The following is a 15,922-nucleotide window of genomic DNA, read 5'->3' on the forward strand; positions in this document are numbered from 1 at the left end:
CATTATTTGTAATTGCGAAATATCAGAGACTACCGAAATGTCTGAACACGAGTGTGGTTGAATAATGGCATAGGGACAAGTGGAGGACTGCAACTGTAAAGGAGGAGGAGGACAACCTCACAAAGTGACAGGGAGTGACTTCCAGGATTTCTTAAGTGAAAAGGGCCAAGTGCAAAAGAGGATATAAAAGATGCTTCCTTCTGCGTAAGGAAAAAGGGGAAGTAAGAAAACATACATGTATCTGGTTGTCATTCCCCAAAACACAGGCAGGAGAAGCTGGAAGTTGGTCACCTACAAGGAGAGGGAGGGAACGTTGTTGAAGGAATATGGGACGGAGTGACACTTCTCTTAGTGTGTCCTTCTGTATAGTTTTGATTTGTGGGAGTATGTTAATATTCTATATATTCAAAAAATCAAATGAACAAGGGTGAAAAGGGAAAAAGCCAAAACTGAAAGCAAATTGAAAAAAAAAAACCCAACTGTATTTCAAATGATGTTCCTTGTATCATCCTTGCAACTTTTCTGTAAGTGTATTTCCAACTAAAAAAGTTTTAGATAGATGGAGAGACAATTGGTTGAAATGTGTGACAATGCCATTTCACACCTACTAGAATGGCTAAAAACACAAACAAAATGACAGGCTGGCAAGGACGTGGAGCCACTGGAACTCTCATACTTTGCTGGCGAGAGTGTAAAATGATACAGCTACTTAGAAAAACAGTTTGGTCATTTCTTATCAAGTTAAACATATACTTACCATTTGACCCGACAATCTCACTTCTAGGCATTTACCCAATTGAAATAAAAAGATATGCTTACGGAAAAACCTGTACTTAATCTGTAATTGCCAAAAGGTAGAAGGAACAAATGCTTATCAAGTAGCGAATGGATAAGTAAATTATGGTACATCCAGACAATGTAATACTACTTAGCAATAAAAAGGAATGAATTAGTGAGATATATACAACAACAAGGATGAATCATAAAAGCATTATGTTAACTGAAATAAGTCAGACACAACAGGCCACATACTGCATGATTCCATTGATATGGCATTCTGGAAAAGGTAGAATTATAGGGATAGAAAACACATCCATGTTTGCTTGGGGTGGGAGAGGAGACTGCCCACAAAGGGGCACAGAGGAACTTCGGGTGGCAATAAAAGTATTTTATATTTTGACTGTGATGGTGATTAAATGACTGTATACGTTTGTCAAAACTATTGAACTGCATGCCTTAAAAGGGTGAATTTTAGGGACTTCCCTGGCTGTCCAGTGGTTAAGACTCCGTGCTTCCAATGCGGGGGCGGTGGGGCGGGGCGTTGATCCCTGGTTGGGGAACTAGGATCCCACATTCCATGCGGCATGGCCAAAAATTTTTTTTAAAAAAGGTGAATTTTACTGTATATAAGTCATACCTTAGTACACCTGACTTTAAGAAAGAAACTCTGCCTGGGTCTGAATCCCAGCTCTGGCACTTATTAGCTGGTGACCTTGGGCAAATTACTTACCTCCTCTGTGCCTCAGTTTCCTAATGGAGACAATAATAGTACCTACCTCATAGTCTTTCTGTGAAGATGAAATGAGTTAATACATGGAGAGTGCTAGGACATTGCTTGACACAGAGTAAGTGCTTAGTACTTGGGAGCTCTTGTTTTTTGGTTGCGTTGTGTCTTCGTTGCCGTGCGCGGGCTTTCTCTAGTTGTGGCGAGCGGGGGCTACTCTTCGTTGCGGTGCGTGGGCTTCTCATTGCGGTGACTTCTCTTGTTGTGGAACACGGGCTCTAGGCGCGTGGGCTTCAGTAGTTGTGGCACGGGGGCTCAGCAGTTGTGGCGCACGGGCTTAGCTGCTCCGCGGCATGTGGGATCTTCCCGGACCAGGGCCTGAACCCATGTCCCCTGCATTGGCAGGTGGATTCTTAACCACTGTGCCACCAGAGAAGCCCGTGAGCTCTTATTCTTAGGGTCAGAACAGAGGAGTCTGAGTCTGAAAGCTTGGCTGCCAGTTCCACCACTCAGTAACTACATAAGCTTGGCAAAGTCGTTTAACCTCTGGTAATCTCAAAGTTGTGGCAGTGTTACCCCCCACCTGCCTTGCACACCACACTGGGTATTTACAAAGATCAGATGGGATAAAGGTGAGATCAAGTAATGCCTTGGTCATTCAAGGATAGATTTTTTTCCCCAAAAATTGGAGAAAGCAGCATCTGAGAGGACTGCCTGGATTCTGAGTCTCTCTGTGAATCCAGGGGCTATTAACCGAGATCATGAACAGAGGAAAAACACTTTTGGGGTTCATTTCAGTTTCAGACAGGATGAGTTTGAGATAGCTGTAGGACATTCAGGTGGAAATTTCTACGTGACAAATAGAAGTAAGTGTGTAGAGCTTGGGGAGAGAGGTCAGGGGTAGAGATAACTTTTTTAAAAAAACATTAATGAACACATGATATCAAAAGACATGCATATAAATTAAATCATCCAAGAAAAATGTGGAGGGAGAGAAGAGAGCCAGGGAATGGGCCCTCAGGATCACCAGCACAAGGGGGCAGACAGAGGGTGAGAGGCCTCAGAGGAGACAGAGAAGAGAGGTCCAGGGGAGAAGGCCAGGAAGGGAAGAGAGAAGAATTGAATTCAACAAACACCAAAACAGCTGGGGGCTCTGGAAGACAGACAAAAATGAATGAAAACAAAGCAAAGGTGATGAAAAGAGTAAACAATTGAAAAAAGAGCCCAGATAGCCAGGTGCTGCCCTGAGGGTTGGGAGGTTTGGACAGAGCTTCAGAAAATAGAGATGGTGGAAGGGAAAAATTATCATAGAACGGAAGGATCTAAGTCTCCAGGCAGAAGGGGCCCAACAGGAGCTCAGCTAAACAAAGGACCCATTCAAAAGACCCATAGTTGATAACTTTCAGAATATCAGAGAAAAAGAGAAAGTTCTAAATCTCCCAGAGGTTAAAAAACAGTTCACATATACGGGAGTAGGAGCCAAAGCAATGGAGAAATGTTTTTAAAATAGAAAGAAAATTATTTCTAATCTATTCTAGATATTTCATGTAAGTAGAATCATACAATATTTGTCCTTTTGTGACTGGCTTATTCACTTAGCATAATGTTTCCAAGGCTCATGCACGAAGTAGCATATATCAGGACTTTATTACTTTTCACGGCTGAATAAGATTCCATTGTATGGATAGACCGCATTTTGTTTATTCATCTGTTGATGGACACTTGGGTTGTTTCCACCTTTCAGCTTTTGTGAATAATGCTGCAACTACAAGTTTATAAGTCCCTGCTTTTAATTCTTGTGGGTATGTACATACCTAAGAGTGGAATTGCTGCATCATATGGTAATTCCATGTTTAGCTTTTTGAGGAACTTCTAAGGCAACATTTTTTCACCATAGTTGTTAAGAGACCATTAAATTAGTCGCACTGTGTTCCCTGCAGTCCCTTGCAGAATATTGTCATCAGCAAGAACTTCACAACATTGGAGTCAATTTCTTCTTTACTAAATATTATTTTAAACGTCATCAGAAGGGATTAAAATTTGAGGTAAGAATTTACTTTACAAAATTACCTGTAAAGTTTAATCTAGTTTTTAATAGCTTAAATGATACGTACACCAAAAACAAGCTTTCTTAACGTTAATAAGTCAGGGTTTTAGAAGACATTTTTAGGGGACTGCCCTGGTGGCACAGTGGTTAAGAATCCGCCTGCCAATGCAGGGGACATGGGTTCGAGCCCTGGTCTGGGAAGATCCCAGATCCTGTGGAGCAACTAAGCCCACGAGCCACAACTACTGAGCCCGTGTGCCACAACTACTGAAGCCCACGCGCCTGGAGCCCATGTTCTGCAACAAGAGAAGCCACTGCAATGAGAAGCCTGCACACTACAATGAAGAGTAGCCCCTGCTCGCCACAACTAGAGAAAGCCCACACGCAGCAACGAGGACCCAGTGCCGCCAAAAATAAATAAATAAATAGACAGAGAGAAGACATTTTTAGCTTCCTGAGAATAGGATTCTATCCCATGCCCTCTAAAATACGTAAACTTGAATGTCATACAAACTGCAAACACATGTTAAACATGGATGTGACTATCTGCAAGGGTTGAATATACATAAATAAAATATTATCTCAGCTACCAAAAAGATAAAGCTCAGGAAAAAAGACTAATAAAAAATAGCAACAGTTAGTTGACACTAAATATATATGAGCAGTGTTATTATGAATGAATTTTTCTTACTTTTACATACTATTCTAAGTGAATTTAAATCATATGTAATTATAAATTATTAGAAATCAATAATTTTTATTAAAACGTTAACACAACACATAAATAAGCTTATCCACATTGATGATGTGGGAGGGACACAGGCAGTAAAATCCCTCTGGACTAAGGAGAAGTAGGTAGCCCTTGGAGGTAAAGCTTGTTTACATGAATTTTTAGTAACATACACAATGGATAGGATATTCTTACCACTTTTTTTTTAAAATGGCTTTATTTTATAAAAATGATACAATGTTCATTATATTCAACCAGAATACAGAAAAGCACAAAGAGTCACTCATAATCCCACCACTTAAAAAACCATCTGTGTTAACAGTGGGTGGGCATATGTCCTGACCTCTCTATTCATGTACAGACACAACTGATGGTGAAAACTGATATACTTTTTATCTTTAAAAGTTTTAGTTAACTTTATTTGAATGCTACAGAAAAAAATTAGAAATGAAACTGAAGGTGCTGCTCAACTTCAGATTAATATTTTTTCATCATAAGGTCTACTGGTTCCTAAAAGACCTAAGTAAACCAGTGATTCTCAAACTCTTGAGCGAGCATCTGAATTCCCTGGAGGGCTTGTTAAAACAGACTTCTGGGGACTTCCCTGGTGGCGCAGTGGTTAAGAATCCGCCTGCCAATGCAGGGGACACGGGTTCGAGCCCTGGTCCGGGAAGATCCCACATGCCGCGGAACAGCTAAGCCCGTGCGCCAGAACTGCTGAGTCTGCGCTCTAGAGCCCGTGAGCCACAACTACTGAGCCCACATGCCACAACTACTGAAGCCCGCGTGCCTGGAGCCTGTGCTCCGCAACAAGAGAAGCCACCGCAATGAGAGGCCTGAGCACCACAATGAAGAGTGGCCCCCGCTCACTGCAACCAGGAAAAACCCGCACGCAGCAACAAAAGACCAAACACAGCCATCCATCCATCCATCCATCCATCCATCCATCCATCCATCCATACATACATACACACATAATACCCGTTTTTAAAAAAACCAGACTGTGCTGGGCCCCACCCCCCGAGCTTCTGATTCAGTAGGTCAGGGGTGGGGCCAAGAATCTGCATTTCTAACAAGTTCACGGGTGATGCTGATGTTGCTGGTTGGGGAACCATACTTTGAGAACCACTGCATTAAGGTCAAGAAAAAGACTGAAAAACTTAAGGTTGGACACTACGTTTTTTTCTATTTTATATGATACACTCTTAGACACCATAACTTGACATGACACCTGCCCATGAAAGATGAGGTGGTTAGTTCTTAGAATTCATCCCATTTTCCCCTACCCCACCTCACCCCACCTCCACCATGTCCCGACTGATTAACGTGCTTCCATTTTTGTCACGATTTATAACATTTACATTCTATTCTACATCTCTGATTCCTCAGTTTTAAAACCTTAGTTGTATATTTTAACGGATTCAGAGCTAATAACCATTCCTTTTGGTGGGACTTCGTTGGGGAACCTGGTATCCTCTCTCGTCTAGGTTCCCATTAAGTGTCCAGAACTGGTGCTCACTGGACCAAAAGGTGTATCTTATCCTGTGACCTTTGGCTTCCCCAGGCTGCTCTGCAACCCAGAGAACACCTTGTCCTGGTGAATCTTTCCCCTTTCCCTGAAGTCCTGAGAAAGAAGCAAAGCCCTCACCTTCCCAAGGATTTTCCTTGACTCTCCTCTGTATGACCTGGTCACTGCACCAGTCCCTTTGTACATACCATGGTTCCACATCACTCCAGTTTCTTTGCTCAGTGCTACTTAAGGGGTGGAGGGGGGCTGCAAGTCACACCTCACCTTGCTGCATTGGCATCTTCTCCGTGCTTCCTTGTTCGGTTGCTGCTGGCGAATCTGTGGCTGCCGGTTACTGAGTTTGCCAGATAACGGAAAAGGAGAGTTTCTGATCCAGCTTTACTTTTCCTGCTTCCTTCCACCTGAAAGTATCCCCATCCTTTTTCTAAAAACTACTGAAAAATGTAGGATTTATTGGGTAAAAGATGGTCCACATGATGCATCTACATAAATTATTATAATGTAAATATAATAGTTTTTTCCAACAGAAAAAAATGTATCCTCCAAAATATTTATAGTAGTTTTATCTGTGATAAGATTATGGCTGATTTTTTAAAAACTGAAATTTACACTGACATAATCGTAGATTTACATGTAGCTATAAGAAATAATCCGGAGATCCCATGTATGCTTTACCCAATTTCCCCCAACCCATCAAATTTTAAAACCAGCAAAACCACCAATGGAATAGTGCCTCTTGAGGTCTGTGAAACCAATAAGAAAGAAATGTGACCAGGGGATGCTCAACCAGGAATGCCAGTTTCTCTCTCAACCTTTAGTATATTATGTTCGGTATAGCACTTCACACTATAGGTTGCAGTTCTTTGTTTTTGTGAATGTCTTCCCCAACAGTCGATTAGGTGTCTCAGAGCAGGAACTGTGTCTTATTACCTTTGTCTTCCAGGGCCAGAGAAGGGCCTACCACACAGAGGAGGAAGGTGAGAAGGCAATGATATGTGACTTATCAAAATAACTTCTCTTCTGAAGTCTTACACATTCAAGAATTCAAATTCTTTCCAGTCAATAAAAAGTGCTATGGATAACCTTTTGTTCAACCTCCACACAAAAATTAGATATTTAATTCCTAATAGACATAGTCTATTTGTTACTCATTCATGCAACTAATATTTAATGAGTTCCTACCATTTGTCAAGTAGGATGCTGGCAGCTGGGAATGCTATGGTGAACAAGACAGACATGGTCCCTCTCCTTATTTTATACTTTAAATTATAAAGCAAGCCCTTCTTTTTAGCCATTAGATCTTATGCACTCAATATTTTCTAAATACATCCATGCTACAAATAGGTATTTTGCAAATAACATGCTTTTTGCATTTTGAGACAGTACCAAAAGTATATTCAAATATGCCTAAATAGGAAACCGGTTGTGGAATGATTAATATTGAATCAACCATTTTACCCTTAAGTGCTACAATAAGTAAAAATAGAGCTAGAGAACCAACTTTGTTTAGTCAGTTACATTTTTTTTTCTTTTTTTGGCCGTGCCGCACCGTGCCGCGCCCAGCACCATGTGGGATCTTAGTTCCCTTACCAGGGATCAAACCTGCGTCCCCTGCATTGGGAGTGCAGAGTCTTAACCACTGGACCACCAGGGAAGTCCCCAAGTTACATTTCTATGTTTAATGTCCATTTTCCCTATCAGGCTGTACGTACCATAAAGGCGGGCTCTATGTGTCTTGCTCTCTTGTTCATTGCTATAATTTTAGCACAGAATCTGTGCAATAAATATGCATTAACCTAATGATGAACGATTCGAGGTTTATAACTGTTCCTCAGAGTATGGGAATAAATGAAATAAATTATTTTAAAATTTAAGGCAGATGTTATGGGTACTTAACACAGTACAAAGTTGTCATACTGCTGTGTGCATGCATTTTTTTCTTGCCATAAGTGGAATGTAAAAAAAAAACCTGACCTATAGAGACAGTACACAGCATAAGACAGGCCATCCATCTAAATTTATTACCCAATTTTAATGCATCAAGCACTCTTGCCCCCTTACTGCTGACCCACTAAGGAAATGGCTACTCTATCTTTTAAAGGCATGTTTAAAAAATTAAACGTTTGCAATAAGATTTTTCATAATCCAGTCACGAAAAAGTTAAGTTCTTACCAGATTTTGATGCAGAAAGTTCTGTCTTTGTAAGTGCAAAACAGTGGTTTAAATATCAACAGTTCCTACCAAGGGCTGTAATTCTCACACGAAATTAAAATAATGTTCTCACAAACTGGCAAGTAGCTGCTTCAAGCAGAAGGAGCAACAGTATTTTATTTAATTACAATTAAACATTTCACAAAAGTTTAATTGGGAATGTATATGTACTGTTAAGCAGAACACAGAAAACATAAAGAAATAAGGTATTGAGACCTAAAATATCATTTAAAATCCTACCAATGTTATCTTACACATAGTAGGTACTCAATACAACTGAACTGAAAATAAACACTTTATAATATGTGCTTGCAAAATGTGTAATGCTGTAGTAGTAAAGTACAATTTCTGAATATGAGATTTTGTCTGTCAGTTTTTTTAAAAGCCTTTAAAAATATGATATGCATGAGCTTACCCTGAGGGAAAGTAAGATGGAATACAGATTATAAAATCTTTATGTATTTTCCACAATAGCATTTTGAAGTTGGAAAAGAGCAAATAGTTGTGGAAAAAAACTGAACGAACCAATTACTCAAAATTCAGTACACTCATAACTACCTGATGGAAAATTTGAAGCACCTTTTCTTATGTCTTCTTATGTCATAATATGAAATGTATGAATTATATAGACCTTGATCTTCAGAAGCTTAAGAAAACTTCAAGTTGTAAGCCAAAATGTCATCAGAAAAAGAAAAATCTGGTATAAAAATTGCTACGTAAGGCCACTGTTTAAAGTTCTTTCATGTACAGACACCATACAATTCACGTACTTTTGTTTTTATTACATAAGCAAAACTTTCAACATAGAAACGTCTGGATATAACTCAGTTCTCTATGAAACCATGCTCAGAGAAAAATGCATCAACAAATAATGCCCTTTTGAGACTTTTTGCAAAAGAAGCTGTAGTTAATACCACTTTTAAATTGAATACTGTGATTTAAAAGCAATTGTTAAGGGTAAAAAAGTTGCAGCATTCCACTACGGAAAAATAAAGTTATTTTATCAAGATAGTTACAGTATTAGTGCTTTAGTGCCAATTCTAACTCTTGACAAAAAGATGCTCCCAAATATCATCCTGTAGTGTCATTTCCACTTGTAACAATTCCAGATTAGATTGCTGGGGCAATGTTTGTATATTCCTATTGAGAGAAAACAGAAGAAATACAGACTTCAAAAGAAGCATTGGTTAAAACATCTGAGCTAGAGTTTTGTTTACATTGCAATTTTCAAAATATTTTAATTAACGTATTACCGCTTGCACTCAAGATCCCCACAAAGCTATATGGATTCCCAAAGACACAAAGTAACAACAAAACACATCAATGCGGATATCAAATGATAAGTCAGTAGGACAAAAAATATATATGGCACTTGATAGGCTGGTATTAGTAAGCTAATGAAAACAGCATTCTGCTATTTGGGCGAGTTTCACTGGGGACATCACTGACAAAAACTCAAGACTCTTAAACCGTAGTCCCTCAAGAACAGAGCCTGATGTGACATACGCACAACCTCAGATGGGTACTTTATCTTTGTCATCATATGGTATCTAATTCTAAAACTATATGGACTCTTCTAGCATGACTGGTAACAGCAGAGAAAGCTATTAGTGGGGGGAAAGCTTTCCTGCTTTTGGATGGTTACCTACAATGTACGAAGATGTATGGCTTCAACAAACACAGGAAAAGGAATTCACAATAACAATAAGACTATGATTAAAGGATAACAAATGTGAATTCTATACTGTGATGCTATGCAAAATGTTAAATTACCAACCACAAACTGGACATAGGACCATGCAACTAATAAAAGAGCAAAAATGGTAGAATGACATGTTTTTCTGGGACATTAAAAAACTTATTAATACATATATCCTTACCTTTTACTAGGATCTTACATTATTAAAACTGAAAGAAATTTAAAAGTTGATTTATTTTTTGGCACTTATATTAGTATGGAAACGTTTAATTCCAAACAAAAACAGTACTGAAGAAAATTCTTCTATTTTGGTTAATGAAATGTTCAAAATACATGCATATATATTTTTGTCAACATCATTCCTTTAAACAGAGCCAGAATACATTGTATCCTATTTCTTTACTCATTATATAATATAAACATCATTTACATTGATCTTCAAATAAAATATCTGTTGCCTACTAACAAATGTAAAAGGAAACGCTAACTATAATAATTCTGAAAAACTTTTTCAACGGAAATATCTTGTTTATAAAAATGTGGAATTATTCTGAATCACATTCACCCTTGACATGGCTTCTTCTACACTATCTCTCGGATTGATCCCTGCATTCTTCCAATTATTTGAAAACCTATTATAAGCAGAATGCTGAACTAGACATACGAGCATCACCCTCCCCTAGGTTTTCATAACTTGACACTTGAGTCAACTGCTTCCTTGTTGATCTTCCTGCACCTCGCCTCCTCCCAGAACCTGCTCACCCAGCCACCAGCCTCAAACACCACTTTCTCCTTCTCAGTCTAGGAAGATGTCCTACTGTCACCACATCACATCCTCTACATTCTACCCAGATTTCGAGGTCCTCTATAATTTGCATACCCCTGTCTCTACCCAACTCCACATTCTACTCCCAAAAATGGACCTTTGGCTGTAGGCCATTCTAAGTCCTGCTCTCCATGACTCAGCTGACAACCTACCTCTTTGGTGAAGAGAGTAGAAATCACAGTACTTAGCGTACATTCCCTGACCATTTCTAACACACTGATCCTTTCCACCTCTCTGTAGGCACTTACCATCTGTGAAAATAAGCTCTTCAAAAATATGGCTGTGCAGAAAAGAGTTAATATAGCATACCTGACCGCTATCGTTTGAAAGGTCTGATTGTAAGGTTGGCCCTTGGCTGGCATCTAAGAACTTAGATTTCAGGACGGTTTCCACCACTGATGAGTGCATAAATTGTGCAAACAACATGGTCTATGCTGAACATCTGCTTTCTTGCTGAGCCTGGAATGTGGTATGTGCCTGGCAGGGGGTGCCTATGTGACCAGCGCTGGGCGCTGAGTCTCTAACGAGCCTCCCTGGTTGGCAACATTTCACGCGTGTTGTCGCAGCTCGCTGCTGGGGGACTCAGGCACATCCTGTGTGACTCCACTGGGAGGGGACTCTTGGAAAGCTGCACCTGGTGTCCTCTGGACTCGCCCGTGCGCCAATTCCCCGTGCTGATTGTGCTGTGCAGCCTTCCGCTGGAACATCTCAGCTACGAGCGCCACCACATGCTGAGTCCTCTGAATCCTCCTAGCGAATCACTGAACCCGGGGTGGTCTTGGGGACCCCTGACACAATTGCTGCCGTTCACTAACTTTTTAGAGCTATGGATGGGTGTGTGTGTATGTGTCTGTGTGTGTATGATTAGATTAGATTCCATTCAACAAGCATTTTTAAAGACAGACCATATGAAAGGTAATGGGGGAGACGTGACGCTAATGAGGTACCCTCTGTGAAGGAGTTGATCAACTATTTGGGGAAATAGGAAGGTAAACAGCAACAGTTAGAGACCAAATGAAACAAGAGCTAAAGAGGGGGCTTTGGTAAGGCTTTACAGTGGATCATAAAAGGAAAGCAGGGTTTAATAAGAAAAGGATGGGGATCAGGAGGCTATTTCTAGCCAAGAGAACGTCAGGAACAAAGATAGAAATACATGAAAACGGGCTTCCGTGGTGGCGCAGTGGTTAAGAATCCGCCTGCCAATGCAGGGGACACGGGTTCGAGCCCTGGTCCAGGAAGATCCCACATGCTGCGGAGCAACTAAGCCCGTGCGCCACAACTACTGAGCCTGCGCTCTAGAGCCTGCGAGCCACAGCTACTGAGACCGTGTGCCACAACTACTGAAGCCTGTGCACCTAGAGCCCGTGCTCCGCAACAAGAGAAGCCACCGCAATGAGAAGCCTGCGCACCGCAACGAAGAGTAGCCCCCGCTCACCACAACTAGAGAAAACCTGCGGGCAGCAACGGAGACCCAATGTAGCCAAAAATAAAAGAAATATAATTTTTAAAAATACATGAAAACATATATTATGCTCCAAAAAACAGAGGGTGCATGGAAAAATGTGGTTAGAAAGGCAGCTTAGGGCTGGACCTGGCTAACAAGTCTGGTCTCTTTTTTTATAGGCAACAGATTCCTTGGAAGGTGTCTGCACAAGAGTGATATGACTCAGACTGTGTTTTGGGACAATAACTGTGTTACTAGTGAAGGGACGGAATAAGCAAATCACAGGAGGCAAGGGAGCAAGTTAGAGGCTGCTAAGATTCCCCAAGCAGACCAGGAATACCTACGAATGTAGCACACAGTAAAGGTGGCATTTTCAATCAGTGGGGAAAGGACAAATTACCCAATAAGCAGTGTTAGAAAAATTGACTATCTACTGAGAAAAAAATCAGATCCTGCCCTTATATTGTATCGTTAAAACAAATTCTAAAAGGAACAAGTATTTATATGTTGAAAAAAGTAACCATAAAACACTTAAAGGAAACACACTAAGGAATTTTAATAAGCACAAACATGATATGAAATCTAAAAGCCATACAGGATTAACTTGACAGGTTCATGAAAACTGACAAGTTCTGTAATGTAAAAGCCACCATAAACAGCCAACTAACATGAAATAAATAGGAGCAAAATATATGATAGGTTAATACCCTCAGTAAATCAAGAGCTCTTAAAAATCAGTAAGAAAAAGTACCAACCCTCAACAGAAACACTGGTAAAACATAGAACTAAGGAAATTGAGGGAAGAAATACAAATGACACATAACATATAAAAAATATGTTTGCATCATTAATAACTGAAGAAAGGCAAATGAGAACTATCTCCTGCTATTAAACTGACAACAGAAAATAAAGATTAATAATGTGGAGTGCTGGCTAGGGTGCAGGTAAACAGGAACTCTCATGTACTTCTGGTAAGAACAAAAATGAGTAAAAAGGGAGCTATGGCAAGGTACCAAAATGTCAATGTGCACAGCGGTTTAACGGAAATAATGAAAACCTGTAAACTATCCTGAAGTCATCAACAGACGCTTGGTTAAGTAAGTCAGTAATCATCAAATTGGTTTACACATACCCTTAGCAGTATATGAAGACTTTCCAGTGAGTATGTGGGTACAGACAGTTTGGAGGGAATCAATTTCCAGATCTTCAAATTCTCAATGTTTGCTTTCCAAAATAACCCGCCTGTACAATCGGTTAAGGCTGATTCCCTACCTCCCACTTTTATACTAGGAAGATACACCTTCTCATCCTGAATCTTAGTACTTTGCATTACCTGGGGACCCCCCCAAAAGAGGGGGAAATTGGAAATACTGGTGACGGTGCCAAGAAAGTGAACCAACCCTAGCAGCTAGTAATAAATAGCATACTTCTGCAAGTCGGATGCTTTCCATTTCTTTGCTTTCGTTTAATTGTAGGAGGACAAAATCAAGCTGTCAGTAAAAGAACATTCAAAATACTTTTTGAGGATAGATCACTAAGTGACTTTTTGGCCTATAATTCAGAGTGAGTCCAAAGAACGGAGTGGCATTGCTATAATAAAAGTTCTTTCATTCCCATCTATACAATCATATAAACAAGGTTTCTCAGGACTTACATTTATAAAAAGAAAAAATGGAATTGATAATTGAACACTATTATTCTACTACTAATAGGTAATATTTATCTATGAATACCCAAACTAATTGAAAAGAGAAATGCATTTCCAATAAAACTTTTATCTGATCAATACTTAACAAAATCTGTAATACATTTACGTTATTTTGATCAACTGTAATGGTCATTCAGTCCAGAGAAATATTTAACACCTAAGAGTCACAGAAATCTATTAATATTATGTGTCAAATTTGATTTGGTGAGCAATAAAAGACTTTCAAAGATAAAAGTCTATGGGGCAAACAGAATGGAATCCAAATTCAAGGCCAAAAAAAGGAATGATGTAAAATTTCCCACTTGTTAAAAGAGCTCGTCTGCGTACTTTAAAAAATGGATGTTACCAAATTCCTGTGGTGTGCAGGTTCACTGAAGAGATTTAAAACAATGATGTAACAGTTTTATTTAAGACTCTCTATTTATAATATGCCAGAAATTCTATCCTTTATAACAAGTTAAACTTATGATTAAAAAGTATTAGATACCAACCTAAAAATGTACAAGGAGGTAGATAATTTTTCATAATTTTAGGGTATGTAAGCAAAAGAGGTTTGAAAAGCACTGAAATAAATAAGACATCCATAGAGTGGAATGATATGCGGCTATTAAAGTGAATGAATTGGATGGAGCAATGGATGAGTGATACAAATAAGAACACCTGGGACAATCGCAGTCAGAAGGAAAACTGGGAGGGTTAGTACGACAAGTTTCTAGCTTGGCTGGCTAGCTGTGAGAGCTACAGACCCTGAGGAGATATCAGTGGTCTGGGGAAGAGAGCAAGTGCGATTTTATTTTTAACAGCTTTACTGAGATATAACTCACATACCATACAGTTCTCCCATTTAAAGTGTACAACTCAATGGTTTTTAGCGTATTCACAGAGTTGTGCAACCATCACAATAATCACTTCTTTTGTGCCCCAGCATCCTTCAGCTCGAGGGACACAGCAGCAGTATAACAGGTTCTTGCTGATTCATCTGATCTTGGTTCCTGTTCTATCTTTGTACCCCATGACTTTCATGGTTTTTTCCAACCCCAAAAGCCATGAATCCTGGTCTCTAACTTCCTTCTCACAGTGTCCTTCTGCTCTCTCGTTCCCCCCTTTCTATCCAGGGGCAGAGCTCTGGTAGGCACCGAGCTGACAGGTACCTGGGGACTACTGGAGAGTCTAGGATGCTGAGGAACTCCATGTTTTCCTGACCAAACACACAACTGCTAAAAGTTTTTCAGAGGCAATGTTCCCAGCGGGGGCTTCATGAATTCTGAATAGGTTCTCCATCCTAGTCTGGTCCATAGTCAGACCCTCAAGAGTTTCTGAAAACGTTCTATGATGAGCAGAGAATATTTCATGGGGGTGCTTGTGAATGACAGTGGATAAAAGACAAGCTTCTTTCCAGGGGGTAATAGACATTTCTCCCATCTCCTCATCTTCCACCCCAAGCGCAGAATCCAAGAGAAAGGAAACATAATAAAGTGGAATTTGGGTGCCAGAATGGGGTTAATATGACAAGTGCATGATGAATGAGGAGGAAGCATTTTAGTTCTGTACTTTACTAATACTGCTTGGGAATCTTACTACCTTGTAGGCAGCTGGGGAGCTAATTCAGTTTTAGGGAGGCCATGATTAGGATCTCCCCAACTCTTCCCGGAAGCTGTTTGGCACTGGACACAAGAAGCACATGTCTGATGGCACAGTAAACAGACTGTACTACAGATGAACATTATAAGAAATTCAAGCCATGACTGATCAGCCCAGACATTTCAATATGGTGGGGGAGTGAGGAATCCAGACAAGACCAGTCTAAACTTTCCTGGTGGACTTTGAGGCATGTGGAAATACAAAGCTTCATATCTAATTTCAGGTTCAAGAAGTTCCAGGACACCTAGATTAATTAATTAACCATGCATCCTTAATCTAGTTGGTGGTCTAATAATGAAAACAATGAACTCCTTAGTAGGACAAAAAGCCAAAGCAGGGTACAGATGCTGCCTGTACTAAGACTTCTCTCCAGGGCAGGACCTTCAAAGTTCCCCCCCCAATGCTAAAGCTTGGGATGAAGCAACACTGGAAGAAACCAAAGATTCCAGGCCTTCACCTCTTTTCTTTAGGGCATGAAAGCCAAGGTAAAATGGAGTAATAGGTCTAAACTGTTAGTCTGTACATATGGAATGGGATTCCAGGGTAGCACAATACTACTAGGACAGCTCTAAGGCCAAGTAAGC

General features: G+C 40.0%; 1 protein-coding gene across 2 annotated transcripts in view; it reads right to left on the reverse strand.

The window, feature by feature from the left end:
- Window positions 1-8,790: 8,790 nt before the first annotated feature.
- BCLAF3 (BCLAF1 and THRAP3 family member 3) overlaps window positions 8,791-15,922 on the reverse strand; it is an 80,211-nt gene continuing 73,079 nt past the window's right edge. For both annotated transcript variants that reach the window (XM_029240429.1, XM_029240428.1), the window contains exon 11: window positions 8,791-9,160. In XM_029240429.1, the coding sequence (XP_029096262.1) occupies window positions 9,131-9,160 (30 nt within the window). In that variant the 3' untranslated portion in view covers window positions 8,791-9,130. The remainder of the gene's footprint in view (window positions 9,161-15,922) is intronic.

The sequence above is a fragment of the Monodon monoceros genome, unplaced genomic scaffold (assembly GCF_005190385.1).
Source record: "Monodon monoceros isolate NGI ecotype Baffin Bay Population unplaced genomic scaffold, NGI_Narwhal_1 Super_Scaffold_22, whole genome shotgun sequence".
In the NCBI taxonomy this organism is placed as follows: Eukaryota; Metazoa; Chordata; class Mammalia; order Artiodactyla; family Monodontidae; genus Monodon; species Monodon monoceros.